The 17,575-nt window shown below is 47.0% G+C and overlaps 1 protein-coding gene across 10 annotated transcripts in view; it reads left to right on the top strand.

Annotated features, from left to right (window-relative positions):
• The window catches only part of ARSG (arylsulfatase G), a 107,597-nt gene that overhangs the window by 29,037 nt on the left and 60,985 nt on the right, over window positions 1–17,575 (top strand). For all 10 annotated transcript variants that reach the window (XR_007412845.1, XR_007412844.1, XM_025436770.3 and 7 more), the window contains exon 2: window positions 11,781–12,547. Coding sequence is in view for 8 of the 10 variants with exons in the window: in XM_025436770.3 (XP_025292555.1) it covers window positions 12,330–12,547 (218 nt within the window). In the remaining 2 variants the exon portion in view is untranslated. The remainder of the gene's footprint in view (window positions 1–11,780; window positions 12,548–17,575) is intronic.

The raw sequence follows: 17,575 nt of genomic DNA, 5'->3' as shown, positions 1-17,575 counted from the left end.
TAGCGCTGGGTTAGTCTTGCATGGTTGGCTTCTCCAGCATAACCAGAGCCAGGATCTCACCACGGTGCACTGTTCCAGCTGAAAACATCTCTGGGGGGAGCATTGAAATACTGTGTCAGGGAGGCCTCTTTGTTCAAGTCAGTATGTCCCATCCCCCAGTCCATCTTGTAAAGATGCTATGGCAGTAGTAATAGCTTGTCCAGATATACCACATATGTTGTTCGATGATAAATGATCACTTATAGTAATAATTGTGATAATCATTCAACCCAGAAGGGATTTTTTTGACCTTGAGATGTAAATAACAAAATTTCAATTAGTACACAAAATCTGTGTTCAGAGACCTAGGATCATTAAGTAATTTTTTTCATTAAATAATTTTGAACATACAAGTATATCGTATTGAGATAGAATGGAAATACAGTTTTGAAAAAGAGAAAAATGAAACGATAGGAAATTTCTGACCTAATGAGAAGTGTTCCCATGTAATTTTTAAATGAGTGATGATGGTTTTTCTATTACTCTGATGTTTATCTTACGCTGGATACATTTGAAAGAGTGGTTTAAAATAGTTTTACTGAAAAAAAAATGAAATCGTTTTACTGTAAAAGTAAAAACCATTTACTGTAAAAGTAAAAAACAAACATTTACAGATACAATTGAAACAATATCTTTTGCAGCTAACATGAAACATTGAACATAACTTAAAACTGCATGAGGGTGGGGGCGCCTGGGTGGCTCAGTTGGCTAAGCATCTACTTTCGGCTCAAGTCATAATCCTGGGGTCCTGGGATTGAGCCCCACATTGGGCTCCCTGCTCAGCGGGGAGTCTGCTTCTCCTTCTTTCTCTGCCACCCCCCCGGCCGCTCATTCTCTGTCTCTCTCTCTCTCTCTCTCTCTCTCTAAAATAAAAAAATAAAATTTTAAAAACAAAAACACTGCATGGTATGGACTGAATGTGGGCCCCCAGCAGCCCCCAAATTCAGATATTGAAACCCAAACTCCAATGTGATAGTATTTGGAGATGAGTCTCTGGGAAGTGATTAGGTTAGATGAGGCCATGAGGGTGGGGCCCCAAGGATGGAATTAGTGACCTTAAAAGAACACAGCCTTGGGGGACACAGTGAGAAGGCAGATGTCTGCAAGCCAGAAACAGAGCCCTCCCCCAACCGTGCTGGGCTTCCAATCCCAGGCTTCCAGCCACTAGAACTGTTGGAAAATGGATTTCTATTGTATAAGTCACCCAGTCTCTGGCGTTTTGTTAACAGCAGCCTGTGCTGACTGACCCCGAGAGGGTTTATTGTTTTTTCCAAAGTCTTTAGAGGATACCCAAGCAAAAAAATCTGCAGGCCACTGTAGGACAAGAAAGCTGTGGTCCCCACCCTCTTGGATAAATTCTCCTTGGGGTGAGAAAACAAACCTGAGAGTCACCACAGTGAGCCTCGCGAGGCCAGCTTGGGGCTGTGTAATTGAGAGGTACTATGTAAAGCACACGTGGGCATCGGCTCTAGACCTTGAATCCCAGGTCTGCTCTTGACTAGTTGAGCAAATTACTGAACCTCTGTGTACCTCGGTCAGCTCATCCGTGAAAGGGGGGATAATAATACTGCCTAGGGGGGATCCCTGGGTGGCTCAGCGGTTTAGCGCCTGTCTTTGGCCCAGGGCACGATCCTGGAGTCCTGGGATCGAGTCTCATGTTGGGCTCCTGGCATGGAGCCTGCTTCTCTCTCCTCCTGTGTCTCTGACTCTCTCTCTCTCTATCATAAATAAATAAATAAATAAATAAATAAATAAATAAATAAATAAATAAATCTTAAAAAAAATACTGCATAGGGCTGTCATGTGGGGGGCTTAACGTTGTGTTGCTAGGTTAACTGAGTTACCATGTGTAAGGAGCTTAGCAGGTTAGTGATGTGCCTGGATCATGATGAGGTTCCTTAACTCTTGGCTGGAGGGCTGAGGCCTCTAGAGAAACCTAGAACCAGGAAAGACCTTACAAGGACTGGCAAGGGGGACAAGGAGGGGAAGGAGTGAACAGCAAAAGGTGCTGAGTTTGGGAACCAGAAGGTCCCCTCCCCATCCATGGCCTCTGATGATCTGATCTCGATCATGCCTGGTTACCATTCAGCCCAGCGTTGATGATGCATCACTGGGTATGTCTCGTTAACTCTGGAGGGAGTTTTACTTGATGTCAACCCTGATATTTGTTCTTAGCCTTCTCAGTCTTGATAGTCACTGCTCCTCTGGTTTTGCCATCCTCTTACTACTTAAAAAGAGAGAATGTCACCTCGAGGAGGTCTCTAAAGACCGTCTGAAGCCTGTTGTAAAGATCCTCACCACAAAAGAAAAATCAGGATCATCAGAATAAAGTGATCTTCATCACATTGCTTTCAGGAGTGAGTACTTGCCGTGTTAAAAGCTTAAGACACGGGTGCCAGGCACGAAGTCTAATTGGCCGTGTTGGAAAGCGTGTGGGACCACTAGGTTTTGCCCCGATTATATCAGGCTTTCTTTGGATGGTTGTTGGAGTTGCTCCACCCACCATGTTGCTCAAGGCCAAGGAATAAAAACCTGCTCTCCTGCTACGTTTCTTGCCTAAAGGGAGATGCTGGCTCTCCCCCCTTCTTGTCTAAACACGCACAGCCTGTCCTGCTGCTCCCTGGAACAATACACAGTGTTAGGCTTCGATTTTAACCCATTAGGACCTGTGCATCCGCTCATTTCCAGATGGCTGGGGGACAGGGGATGGTTCTTGGAAGCTGGAAGTCTGCTCCAGGCTGCCCTATGGACATGAGGCCAGGAGGGGCCCTGTCCTGCCGTGGTTGGTGGAGGGCTCTGGCCTCCTCGGGGGAGCCCACATGCTTGGTAGGAGTCTGCGGTGCAACTGGAGGCAGGGAGTGTCCATCCTTCCTTCCACAGCCATAGCTCTTCCATCTGGGCCATCTCTGCTCATCACAGCCCACTCACGAGCCCTGATGAATGTGGTTGTTTCCCAGGCCCCAAAACCACACCCCAGAGAACGCCGTCCCTCCTCTCCGACTGTTTACTGTCTAGTTCACAAGACAGGACACACGTGTCATCATTACCTAAAGCAGCATTTCCACAGGTGCACTTTTACGAGGGAGGAAGCGGAGCTCACAAAGGCCATCTGAGGTTAGGGACATGATGAGGCTGAGCTGAGCTTTCTGGGCGGGACAGAGCGGGCTTGGCCATCGTTGATCATGTTTGATGCATTTGTTCAGCAAACATATTTTTAAAAATATTTTATTTATTTATTCATGAGAGACAGAGAGAGAGAGAGGCAGAGATGCAGGCAGAGGGAGAAGCAGGCTCCACGCAGGGAGCCCGCTGTGGGACTCGATCCCGGGACTCCAGGATCACGCTCTGGGTCGAAGGCAGGCGCTAAACCGCTGAGCCACCCAGGCGTCCCTCATTCAGCAAATATTGATTGGACTTCCTCTGGGCCGGGTACCAGGATTATGCAGCCCGTAAAGCACATAGACATTCCTGTCCTTATGCACCTTACAGCCTAGACTTGTGACTTCTCTGGCTGGAGCACCTAGCCCAGGGCCAGGGGCAAATCTTTTTTTTTTTTTTTTTTTTTGTTTTTTTCGTATTTCTGATATTAACATGTGACTCCCACTTTTCGTTGGCATCCAAGGGGGGATTTCCTTCATACCCACTCTGCGTCTCGGTTTGACCCCCTACTGTTAAACTGTCTAAAACCAGATTTGCTGGCAGGTAGGTGGAGTATTCCAAAGACCATGTCGACTGTCACCGAGTCTCCCCCGGCACAAGGACCTAGCTCAGGTTTGGCCAAAACCGCACAGACCACCATGGGACTGTGTGGCGAGGAACTACAGTTTGGAGCTCTGAATACACAAACCAGAAGGACTCTTCTCTTTCTCTTTGGCCCATTTGCGACCCTGGTGTTTATGGCTGCGGGATCTACGAGGAGGACACGCTGGCAAACGGTTATGGCCAAGACGGCCAATGGCTACAGGGAGTCGAGATTTCACCATCGACCCTCAGAATAGTTTTGCTTCATATCAATTTTAGTGATGCTTTGGGCTTTCTAGAACTTTTTCAAAGCGTTCTCATATTTGTGACCATCTGTTTCAACACAACAGAGGGGCGGGATAACAGTGGCCAATGTTTCGGAACACTTATGGACAGCAGACACTTGTGTTGGATTATTTCATCCTCGCGTTGTGTTTGGGGTGGAGGAAGTTGACTGTGGCTTTGTTTTTCAGGGAAGTGGGTAAACTGAGGCAGAGAGTTTGTTTTTCATTTTTTCTGTTTTGTTTTGGTGGGGGTTTGTTTGTTTGTTTGGTAGGTATCCAAAATCACACAGGTAGGAAATGACTATGCTGAATCCTGGGTGCACGTTCTTCTGGAGACAGGTCACCACATCCCCCAAATCGATTTCCAAAAGGCAAATTTGCCCAGTAACTGCTTCACTGGATCTCTCCTTACTTCCTATGCCCTGAACTCCGCCTCAGAGGTTCTTGGTTAGAGCTTAGCTGGAATCTGTGTTGGTTGGCTCGGGCTGCCGTAACAAAACACCACACACTGCGGGGCTTACACAACAGAACCGTATTTGTCGCAGTTCTGGAGGCGGGGAAGGCTTAGATCAAGGTGCCAGCTGATTTGGTGCCTGGCAGAGGGCTCTTTTCCTGACTTGCAGAAGGCCACCTTCTTGCTGTGTCTTCACCCGTCACCCGTCAGAGAGAAAGACCCAGCTCTCTAGTTTCTTTTTTTTTCTTTTAAAGATTTTTATTTATTTGTTCATGAGAGACACAGAGAGAGGCAGAGGGAGAAGCAGGCCTAATGCAGGGGATCTTGATGCGGGACTCGATCCCGGAACTCCAGGACCATGTCCTGAGCTGAAGTCAGACGCTCAATCACTGAGTTACCCAAGTGTACCTCCGGTCTCTTCTTATAAAGGGACTAGTCCCATCGGGAGTGTCCCACCCTCACGACTTCATCCGCCCCAATCCCCTCCCCAAAGGCCCCATCTCAATACCATCACATGGTGGTTAGGGCTTCAACATACACATCTGGGGAGGACACGAATATTCCATTCATTAGAGAATCCCGCATGTTTCATTATAGAGGTGGAATAAACCCTGGGAAATCATAAATCTGCAAAAATAGGAAAGATAGCACGTGGCATTTAGTAGAAAGCTTCCAATTCTCATGCAGGGAAAAGTGAAAGTTTGCCACACGGACCACTGATCGATCTTAACATGACAGGGAGAAGGACAGGTGTAGGAGGTGGGCCTGCCAAAAAAAGTCAAACCTGGATCAGATCTCACCATTAGATCTACAAGTCAGTTAACAGGGAATTGGGGGCTCGGGGACATTTTAAACCACACCATGGGTGCAATCAAGTCCAAAATAGAAATGTTATGGGACAAACAACCGAATTTATTTACAAATATGTTCCAGGGAAGAGAGAGGAGGAACTTATACATGAAAAGAGAAGAGATGGGTGCCTGGGCGGCTCAGTGGTTGAGCATCTGCCTTCAGCTCAGGTCGTGATCCCGGGGTCCTGGGATCGAGTCGCACATCGGGCTCCCTGCATGGAGACCTCTTACCCCTCTGCCTGTGTCTGTGCCTCTCTCTCTGTGTCTCTCATGAATAAATAAATAAATAAAATCTTAAAAAAGAGAGAGAGAGAGAGAGAAAAGACACATGAACCATATGAAATGCGTGGTGAACTTTGTGTGGATCCTGATTAGAATTTTTAAAAAATTGTAAAAATGTTTACAATGAAAAAAAATAAAACATTGGTGAGACAGCAGAATTCAAACACTCATTTCATTTGATGATACTAACAAATTGTCATTAACTTTGAAAAGTGGCTACGAAGAGAGCTGCAGTTATATTTTAAAAGAATTCTTATCTTTTAGAGAAACATATAGAAATAATGTCGGATGGAATTATGTGACATTTGAGGTTTATTTCAAAATAATCCAGTGTCTTGTGGAGGATCAGAGAAAGGGAAGTAGAAGGGGAGACAGATGAAAACAGGCTGGCCGTGTGCGGATAGCTGTTGAATCTTGATGCTGGTTAGGGACGCATGAGTTTCTCAACTTTTGTAAGTTTGACAACTTCCGTAAAATTTACTTATTATAAATGATAAGTAAATACTGCTTTGTAAAAAGTCCTTAAAAAAAAAAAAAAAGTCCTTAAAAACTTAGCAAACAGGGAGTGGATGAAGGAGTGGAATCAGGTAATTGACCTTGAATCCTTTCTGCTCCACCACATTTCTTATGATATTTCTTCTCGAGTGGAGGATAGAATTTTAGAGAAAGGATGTCATTCAGAGCCCCATCCTCTGATGGGCAGAGAACTTTCTCTGTTCTTCTGACATGTGTTCAAGGACCCAGATATAATTTCTGCTGGGCTGCTGAGCTTTTAGAGGCATGGCATGATGCCACCTTTGCTCTCCCAAATTGGCTCCTGCCACATGGCTTCCTTCTGTGACAGTTCCAACAGGTGGTTCTAGCGAATGCTGGCTGGGCAGGATGTCATACGTGGATGAGTGTCCTGGCCTTGTTGGCTTCACAGAAGTAATCTTCCCAACAAGAGGGTCTGGCTTGCTCCAGTGACAAGACATATAAGCGTTGGGGATCTACTGTACACCGTGATGACTGTAGTTAGCAGTGTTGCAATGTATATTTGAAAGTTGCTAAGAGAGTAGATCCTAAACGTTTTCATCACGAGGAAAAAACCCATTTCTCTCTCTCTCTTTTTCTTGTAAATGATGGATGTTCACTAGACTTATTTGGGTGATCATCTCACAATATATGTAAGTCATGTCATTATGTTGTATACCTTAAACGTATATAGTGCTGGATGTCAATTACGTGTCCCTAAAACTGAAAGAAAAAGAAACAGAAAAAAAATGCCTTTGCCTCTTCTGTTGAGCTAAGACTGAGACCCTCCCCCCTAGATATGCTCAAAGAAAACGATCTTTCCGAGTTGGGGCAGCCCTAAACTGACATGTTAGGGTCTCAGGGCAAAGGAAGGGACCACAAGGATTTTTTTTCCCCCCATAAGGATGTTTATTACACATAGACATTAAATAACCTGAATTTGTCTTGGTTCTCAAGGTAACTGGATTCTCCTGTCCACTTGGACCTGGATTTGGGTGAGGACACCTTCAAGGATGTGCTCACTGTTTAGAGTCACATGAGGGCAGGTGGACCCCAAGATGGAATGCCGCCTCCTTCAATTTTGAGTGCCGGGCACTGAGCCTGCTTCCTCTGCACTGTGTCTCACCTGGGCTCACCTGCACCGGTGCCACAGACTCCTGACTTCTCATCTTCTCTTGCCTGCCACTGTGGCAAAGCAGAGGAGGAACTCTGGTATATGTAGGTCGGAACTCACCCTTCCTCCCCCCACTGTTTTTACAGTGGCTTCTTTGCTGCTCCTCACATGTGCCAGCCCTTTGCCTCGCTGGATTCCCTGCCTGGCATTCCTTTCCCACACAACTTCCCCTAGCTGCGTTGCTTCCTCCTGCAGAACCTTCTGGAAGGACCTTCTCCATGAGGCTGTCCCTGAAGTCTTTTACTTTGCATCTCATGAGCTGCTTCCTGCCTTAATTTTCTCCCCACCCTGACGTTTTGCTCATCATCTTTCTTCCCATCCACTCCCAGAAAGTAAGCGGCACGAGGGCAGGGTTTTTGTGCCCTGCTCACTGCTGTACACACAGCCGGAGACTGGTCACTCTGTCCACGTTTGCTGGGTGGATGACAAGGCACGGGGTGGTGGGGGCATCCGTTCAGACTACATGCGGGGGAGCTGGTACCCAGGCCCCTCGTGGTGGTCCCCCTGGGACTCTGGGCCCTGGAGGGCACATGACCACGCTCTGATTTGGCAGGTAAAATAACAGTGATCCACCGCCAGAGATCACACTCCCCCTGTGCCGCTGTCTTTTTTGGCCTCAGCTCATCAGAAGCTTTGTCTCTGGAAAACCAACAGAGCCCTCTGCCAGAAAGGTCTGTCCAACCTTCTTGTTATTTCAGCTGTTTCCAAGGCCCTCCAGCGGGCTGCTTGGCCGCAGGGAGGCCCTCGGGGAGCCAGGTCAGGTGATGGACTTCCAGGCCTGGGATTCAGACACTGCAAAGCGCATCTTCAGGTTGACTCATTCCATTCCATTCTCAGCCCTTCTGGCCGACAGCTGCCCATCGGTCATTCCACAGCTTATGAGCACCCTTCCCCAGAAGCGAGCCCGGAATGGAAAGAGAGGCCAAAATTTAGCAGACCTCCAAGCCTTGCTTTACAATGGGGGTCATGGGAAGAGCACAAATCATCACTAAGCTGATGGGCAACCCAGGTTCATTCTGGGGCTGCCCAAGGAGCATCGATACAGGCCAGTGGCTCATACTCATGCTCAGCAGGGATGTATCCCTGTTTGTCCTGCTTGGCTGGAGCAGATGGGCCTTCCTTGTGGGGTTGGTTGAGTTAGGTGGTCAAGTTCCTTCCAGCCCAGTGGAAGGAGGTAGGGATGCTCTACTTGCCAAAGATTCCCCTTTTTCTTCCTTAGCCCACAAACATGCTCCCTGTCCACTCTCTCTTCTGAGAGGAGCAGAGTGATGCATAAAGAAAGTTGGGAGGATAACCTCAGTTGAGGCACTGAGCATAAAGTCTCAGCCTGCATCTTTTACAGACTTTTCCAGCAGCTTCACTGAGGTGTAATGGACAAATAACACTTGGGTGTGTTTACTGTGTTTAGTGTGATGCTTTGATGTACATCGACAGTATGAAATAGTGTCCACAATGTCATCAGCACATGCATCACCTCACCCAGTTACACATGTTTTAAATTTTTTGTGGTGAGGACATTTAACATCCACTCTCTCAGCAAATTCAAGCGTGCAACGTGATATCATTAACTGTAGTCACCATGCCGTACCTTAGATCCCCCCAAATTGCTCATCCTGCATCCCTGAAGGTCTGTGCTCTTTGACCAACATCACCCCAACTTATCCCTCCACCCTCACCCCAGCTGCTGGCAACCACCACTCTCTCCTTTGCTTCGATGTGCTTGGTTTTTTCAGATTCCACATATAAGTGAGATCGTGCACTATTGGTCTTTCCATGCCTGGCTTATTTCACTCAGCATAAGGTCTTCCAGGTTTACCCAGGTTGTTGCAAATGACAACCACTTTCTTTTCCACGAGTCTTCTTTTTAAAGGCAAAATACTATTCCATTGTGTAGATATTGTATATGCAGCACGTTTTTTTTTTAAATTTAATTTTATTTAAAATCAATTACTTAACAGTATGTTATTAGTTCCAGAGGTAGAGTTCAGTAATTCATCAGTTGCATAGAACCCAGTGTTCATTCTATCACATGCCCACCTTAATGCCCGTCACCCAGTTACCCCGTCCCCCTACCCCTCTCCCCTCCAGCAACCTTTAGTTTGTTTCCTAGGGTTAAGAGTCTCTCATGGTTTGTCTCCCTCTCTGATTTGTCTTATTTTATTTTATGAACCCATTCATGGACACCTAGATTGCTCCCATACCTTGGCGATTGTGAATAATGCTGCAGTAAACACAAGGGGTGGATATCTCTTCATGATACTGATTTCATTTCTCTGGGTAGATACCCAGAAGTGGAATTGCTAGATCATATGGTCAGTCTATTTTTAATTTGTTGAGGAACCGCCATCCTGTTTTTCATAATATCAGCTTGGATCTTAATCAAAGTCCGCGGCTTTGGGTCCGTTCTTTGAATATCTGGTTTGCCTTTTCACTGTAGTTAAAAAAAATAAATGGGGAAAGATTAAATATCTCCCTGGAGATATGGGCATGAAGGATAATGCAAGGGTGTACTGGCTAAATTAGCTTATTTCCATTCAGTGAAAATTTTAAGTATTAATGATTCTCTTTGAAAATCCTCAAAGGAATGTTTTATCATGGAACCGTTAAGAAAAACAATCTGTTTATGTTCCCACCTTCATTTTAGCTTTTTTCTTAAGTGAATTTTTTCCCCCTGAAGTCCTTCGTGTTGGGTCATTCCAAAATGGATTATTGACGAAGAATGAGGCCGCTCTAGAGTTCCAAGCTAAGTAGCTTTAAGAAGAAAAGCCTCCAATGATTGTTGCTCATGGTCGGAAGCCAGTAGAATGAAGCTGGGAATCAACCAGCAGGTCAACAAGTGTTTGTTGGGCGCCCTCCTTGTGCAAGGGCTCTTTCTTCTTCTAGAAAGGGAGAAGTCTTTGGAGCCTCAAGATCAACAAATACTGGTTGAATCTAATTGAGTTTGAAAGAATAACTCTCCTCTTGGAAAACAGAGGAATTTGCATTTCTGAACAATTGATTCATTGGCCTCCAGATGACCATGACTGTTTACTTGAACTTTCTTTTATTTTGATTAAGTATGTATCTGCCCATCCTTTTGAGTTTATCTGGGTCTTGCAGAATTTACATGCCTCCAACCACCCCCATTCACTTGGGTTGGCAGTTGAGTTGACTGGCTGGCTCTGTCAGTTTTGTGTTCCTTCCTCAAGGTCAGGGATACACAACTTCGAATCATGTCTATCATAATCCCAGCCCTAGTAGCATCTTTATGCATTACAAATTGGTCCTCCTCTAATCCTCTTAATGGCTTGGGCATCCAACAGGTTTTTCTTTGGTCCAGAATTTCAAGTCTATGCCTCCTTACTGACCCTGTAGATTTAGGGCTTTCAAGAGAAGTAGGGATGATATGGTTTTCTTCTGTGGTTCCCACTTGCAACCTGCTGTTGAAAAGCCTTACCTTCAATTCCTGTTTTTCAAAATTCAACTGATTTATTGCTTTCAGGCTTGTCCACTGAAGCTGCATCATCTCCAGTAGGTTAAGCATCTCCAGTTAGGTTAGTTTTCTTCTTGGACAAGAATCATGATGTTTTTATTTCTAAGCCTCCTGGTACTCAAAGTGTGATTTAAGGGCTAGTAATATAGGCCTCACCTGGGAGGTGAGGGTAGTTAGAACTACCCCAGCCTTGCCTACTGAATGTGTATTTGATAAGACCTGTAGCTGATTTGTATGTACATCCGAGTGTGAGAAGCCCTAGTTGAGCATGTCTTTAGACTTTATTAAAAATTACATTGTTGAGATATAAAGGGACAATTTCCATTAACATTTTTTGGAAATGGGTTTTTCTGACATTTATTGTGAAAAATTTCAAACAGATAGCAAAGTCAAGAGTTCTACCACAAAGTACCCATATATCCTCCACCTAGATTATACCATTAATTTTCTTTACGTTTCTTTTTTTCTCAAATTAATTTCCATCAATAATTTTATACAGAAATATTAATTGACAGCATGACTGTTAGAATCATGTCTTGGTAACAAAGGTCTCAATCTTTCTTCTAGAATTTTCAATGGATTTGATAAGGTCACAATTCATTTGGGGACTTCTTGTGAATCAGAGAAGCCTGGTGGTGTGGGAGTGGGGGGAGAACCGGGATTTTGCCGAGTTGGATGCTGGCCCTTGCCCCTTCCAGGGCATGAGGTCTCAGTGTCCTCACCCATATAGTGAGCGGGTTGAGAGACCTCATCCCTACTGGCGCTCCCAACCCTGTGATTATAGGCCCATTGCAAATATTATTATCATCACGATTCCTCAGGTGGAGAAACTGATGAGCCAGCTACATATTTAACTAAGAAGGAAAACATCTGTTGGCATGGGAAAGAGATTATTTCCTAAGCTACTGAGTAAAACACAGCTGCACCGGCAGTTTCAACTCTGTTTTCTTGTCAATTTCTGTTCTTTCAGGAAACCTTACAGAAACATGAAGCCCTCAACCATCTGGAGCTGAGAAACTCATTCGAGGCTGACTGCGGCTTCTAGAACGTCCAGGTGTTCTGCAGATGTGAGAACTTAATCCCGCACTCTCCAGCTGGAGTCCCGAACAGATGCGCCGCTCATGCTCCAGCCCTAACATCCCTGAGCACAGAAGGCTTGTTCACGAAGTGGCCAAAGAGCATTTGTTGTCACCGTTGTCTGATGCCGGCACACCGCCGTCCTCTCCCTCGGAGCTGCAGTGGGGCAACCACATTCGAGGTTGCAAGTGTCCTGACTCTCCTGAATTAGGATTCCAGGTGCGGGCCTCATTTCTGTAGCCTGACCATCCTTACAGGCACCACCACCAACACGACGACCACCACCACCTGTATCTTCTTGCAAACTCCACCACTGCTCTCCAGGGACCCCCTGCCCTCCAGGGACCCCTGCCCTGAAAGGGAAACAGGGGGAAGCTCCCGGAAAAATCTTTAGCTGTGGCCCATCGTCACTCCAGACAGTTATTACCCTCCCCTTCTCACCATGGGCTGGCTTTTTCTGAAGGTTCTGTTCCTGGGGGTGACTTTCTTGGGATGCCTTTATCCCCTTGTGGATTTTTGCCCCAGTGGGGAAACAAGAGGCCAGAAGCCAAATTTCGTGATCATTTTGGCAGATGACATGGGGTGGGGTGACCTGGGAGCAAACTGGGCAGAAACGAAGGACACCGCCAACCTTGATAAGATGGCTGCAGAAGGAATGAGGTGAGTCTTGAGGGTGCCAAGCCAGCATCTCTGTGGATGTCTGGCTCCCTGCGGGAGAGGGCAGCGGAAAGCACTTAAAGACCAATTGATGGGTCCGTGCTGATTTAGTTAATTGATTAATTCGGTTTGAAACTAGTACAGCATCTTGAAGAAATCCATCCATTCATCCATCTGATAACATTAGGGATGTGTGTGCGTGTGCATGGGTGTGTGTGCTAGGAGCTGGGAATACGGAGGTGAACAAGATCCCTCTGGTACTTAACATCTGTGTGAGGGGATGAGTTAAAAGGAAAGTAGGAACTACAACTGAGCACATGAGCCCGCATCAGGGAGTTTTGGGAGTCTGCAAGGTAGGCCGTGGAACCCAGCCTGGGGCCAGTTCAGGGGAGCAGATGACCTTTGAAGAGCCACTGAGTCAGCGAGGCCCACAAAGGTAAGAGGACTTGTCTGTGAGCGGATGGGACTTACTGCTCCATGGAAGGGCACACCATCCAGGGAAGGGCCTGTGCATCCGAGCGGGTCTGGAGGTTCATAAGCCCCCTTCCCGCTCGGAAAGAGAACATGTATGAGTGTTTAGCCTGCTGGGTAGGCATCTCACGCTGACGCCAGTCCAGCTGCTGGTCTAGCTCAGATTCCCACCTGTGCTGTGTCCTGTGCCTCCGTCCAGTGGGGTGGGGATCGGTCCGGCTAGCTGGTTGGGACACCACGTGGGGCATCACTGCAGTACTTCAGCCACTTGTAGCCTCCAGCCTGGGGCTTCCCTGGTGATAGAGTCTCGGGGTCCCTGCATCTGGTCTCACCCACTCGAGTCCGTCCTCCTCACCTTGGCCAAACTGAAAGTTCTAGAACACTCCTCCATTCCAATGTTTCAGTGGCATTTTGTGGCCCTAGGGATGCAAACCAAGCTCTGGACAGCAGCTTCCAAGACCAGCCCCTCCTCCACATTGGTACTCAACCCGCGTCTCCACCCCCACCCCCACCCCCCACCCCCCACCTTCACTTGTTGCCTCTGTCTGGGTCTCCCGTATGGGCCTCCGTCTTCCAGGGGCACTTTCTACTTCCAATGATGCATCAGTTTCTTCCTTCCTTCCTTCCTTCCTTCCTTCCTTCCTTCCTTCCTTCCTTCCTTCCTTTCCTTCCCTCTTTCTTTTTTTTTTTTCCTTCCCTCTTTCTTTCTTAAGATTTGCTTTTATTTATTCATGAGAGACGCAGAGAGAGGCTGAGACATAGGCAGAGGGAGAAGCAGACTCCCCATGGGGAGCCTGTGTGGGACTTGATCCCAGGACCCCGGGATCACACCCTGAGCCAAAGGCAGATGCTCTGAGCCACTGAGCCCCCCAGGCATCCCTGCTTGGTCAGTTCCTACTCACCACCTGGGACCCTAGTGCCTCTTGAGGTCCCCGGGAAAGCTTCCGGGGATGCTGCCTGGGTTCCCTGCTGGGGTTCTCTGCTAACCCCCTTGCTGCTTTTCATGGTGATTGTGTAACCACCTCACCCCCTGTGTCAGGTTGGATAGGATGCTCCCCCCCCAATTCATGCCCACCTGGAAACTCAGAATATGACCTCGTTTGGAAACAGGGACTTGTTTCCTGTTTTTAGTATTTAGTTATGGATTTTTTTTGAAGATTTATGTATTTATTTGAGACAGAGCACAAGTGGGGGGTGTGGGAGAGAGAAACAGACTCCCAATTAAGCAGGGAACCCGATGCAGGGCTCCATCCCAGGACCTCAGGATCATGACCTGAACCAAAGGCAGACACTTCATCAACTGAGCCACCCAGGCGCCCCTTAGTTATGGATCTTAATGATACCACCCTCCATGGAGAGTGGGTCCTAAATCCAATGACCACTGTGCCCATATAAGAAGAGAGAAGAATGCAGAGAGACACTCAGAGGAGGTGACCTAAGGCAGAGGCAGGGAACGCAGTGATGTGTCCCCAGGCTGAGAATGCCAAGGATCGCTGGCAACCGCAAGACGCCAGGAGAGAGGCGTGGGACAGATTCTCTCTCTGAGCCTCCAGAAGGAACCAAGCCTACTGACATCTTGATTTCAGACTTCCAGCCTCCAGACCCTTGGGAAAATGACATTTCTGTCATTTGAAGCCTCTAGTGCTAATTTGCTCTGGCAGCCACAGGAAAATCCTACAACTCCCTTCTAGCCCTGGTCTTCAGGAGGAAAAATGCCTGGTCTCTTCTTCCCCTCTTGTATTCCTAGCACAGAGCATTGTGCCTGGCACCCAGTAGGCAGTTGATAAGTCACTGTTTATCAGTGAATGGGCTTTAGGTCAAGATACCTTGACATGTCAATCCAATTTTGCATGTTGGATTCCCACCCCCTCCCCCGGGAGAGATTTAATCCATTGCATTTACTAAATCCTCAAAGGGAACAGGATTGCCAAATGCTTAAGAACTTCTGCTTTTAGTGTCAAGTGGGTTCGTGGGGAAGTATCTGGCCCATTATTTAAACCGAGATTTCTGGGGCCTGGACCTTCCCCTTACGGCTGTCCCCACCCTCTCATCCTGTGCAGAAACAGCACCTCGTATGCAGATGCAAGCACCGTTTGGTGGGCTCTCCTATTTCTTCCTCCCTTTATGAAAATGTTCTCTCCATTTGAGCCTGTGACAGGGGCCAGGCGGCTGGCCCTCTGGCCCCATGTCGGCAGCGGCTCTTCTCTCTGTGCTTTGTTGACAGGAAAGCAGGCTTCCTGTGAGGCCACGGGTTGATTCATCGCTGGCTTCTCCCCCTGCCTACTCACGGCCAGTGGGGAACCATGACTTTCAGACGAGAACTGGTTGCCAAACAGGGTCTCTGGGTGACTTGAGAAAGTGTCTTTGTTTTTTTATTGTCTCTTTTTTATTAGGGTATTGTTTCCTAAGACTCTCACAACAAATGACTATATACTGTGTGGCTTAAAGCAACTCACATTAATCCTCTCACAGGTCAGGAGGCTAGAAGTCCTGAATCAAGATGTCGGCAGGGTTGGAAACTTCTGGAAGCTCCGAGGCAGAATCGGTGCCCTGCCCCTCTTGTTTCTGGTGGCTGCAGGCGGTCCTTGGCCTCCTGGGCCTGTGGATGCATCACTCCGTTGTCTGCCTCCACTGTTCCATGGGGCTCACACTGTGTGTGTGTGTCTAAATCCCCTTCTTCTCATAAGGCTGCCGCCACTGGCTTTCGGGCCCATCCTAATCCACTATGACCTCATTGCAACTTGATTACATCTGCAAAGTCCTATTTCCAAATGAGGTCATATTCCCAGGTTCTGGGTTGACGTGAAATTTGGGGGAGATGCTAGTCAACCCAGAACAATTAGCTATCCCGCATAGGTCTTTAGCCCTGCTCCTAACATCATCTGCAATGTGGCAGGTGCTTGATGAACGATTGTTGCTTTGAAGACTAAATATCCTGCTTAAGAAGTTGGTCTCAGGTTCAAATCCCAGCTCTACTACTTTCCATCTATGTGACTCTGGACAACTTACATCATTCCTTGGGGACAGTGGTAGCACCCATCTCATAGGATGTTGTGGGGATTAGATTAAGTCATCCATGCAGGCAATTAGCACAGAGCCTGGCTCACGATAGACACAGATATATGTGAGCTATGGTTATTTTTGGTATTGGTCTTAGAAATAATATCCATTTGAATTGTTGATGTGAATTGGCTACTCTGCATAATGAAAGATTTAAACGGTAAATCGTGGAAGGAGGAGTGGGTTCCAGAGACAAATCCCTGTTAATCTGGATGTGGACCATCCACACTGAGCCAACATCTGTATTTGAATCAAATGTGACAGTTGTGATAATAGCTAACCCGTCCTGTGCCTATGTGAGGTTCCAGGCTCTGGGCATCACTCCGGTTAATTCTGGCCACCACCCATGTTTCTCTTCTTTCAGAAGAGATGAGGTGAGGAAATCAAGATCAAGCCATTTGTCCTCTTGGGATCTGCTTGAGTCTGTTCAGTGCTAGACCAAGTCCCCAAGGCAACATTTAAGTGTCTCCATAACATTTCTTGCCAGCACACACCATTAGTGTGGATTTTTCTTCTTCCCCATTTGGTTATGGTAGATGTGATTTGCCAAATTTATGAATGGAATGGGCCCCATTCACAACATGACCCGGATGTCATTGTTGCAGAACAAAAGGATTCCCTGGGGAAAGAAAGGCAGAGCTGTTAGTGCCTCAATTTTGGTTCCTTTACAGACCTCTTAACTTCCATTTATGTAGTGGTGAAGGAGGGATCGTGGCCTGAAACCCCACAGTCTTGAGGGTTATGACAGAGCTATGTCATTTATGGTAGCTCAGGCCTAAGAGCATCTCATCATGTTATCACACAGGGGTAAACTGAGGCCAGAGAGAAGTGAAGTATTTTTACTACTCTGGTCGCTTTCCAGCAGGTGGGGGCAGGTTATCTAGTTTGCACTTGTCAGTAGGTTCACCCGACAACCTGACTTTCGCCCTTGACCTGGTGGGCTGGGCGTTTTGTCACTGTGCTGTGCAAATCTGAGCTGAGAGCTACTGTTGAACATTTGAAAGTTTAAGAATAATAAGATAATCCAAAGAAAATAAAAATGTCAGAATTCAGGTGAAAAGGCTAGGGATTTAGTAATCAGCTAAAACTTAAACCACTTGGAGGGACTCCCAGGCTGGCTTAGAAGGGAGTTGATAGGACACTGTAGGCTCATTCACTTGTGCAAATTGACTTGCAAGTACGTTACCTTTGCACCTTGATTTCTTTCCATCCTGTTCCGCCCCTTCTCAGTCCCCAGTCTAATCTGAGTCAAGTCAATGCTGCTGCTGAGTAGAGGCAGTGACTTAGCTAGGAATCAAAGATCGATATTCACCCCTGGAAGGTCAGAGGCTCTCGGGGGCTTGAGTCTGTTTCTAGAAAGGGCCTCAGTGAAGAATGAATTGATCTGTCAAATCAGTCAAACACCTTCTGTGATTTCTGTTCTCGGCATTGGCTTTTGGCAAACGTTCATTCATCCTGTTACCTCTCGGAGTTTTCTCAGCTGTCCCACTGCCTCCGGGG

This window comes from Canis lupus, chromosome 9, assembly GCF_003254725.2.
Source record: "Canis lupus dingo isolate Sandy chromosome 9, ASM325472v2, whole genome shotgun sequence".
NCBI classification, from domain to species: Eukaryota; Metazoa; Chordata; class Mammalia; order Carnivora; family Canidae; genus Canis; species Canis lupus.
Note: the sequence above shows the minus strand (reverse complement) of the source record. Positions and strands in the feature narration are given on the sequence as shown.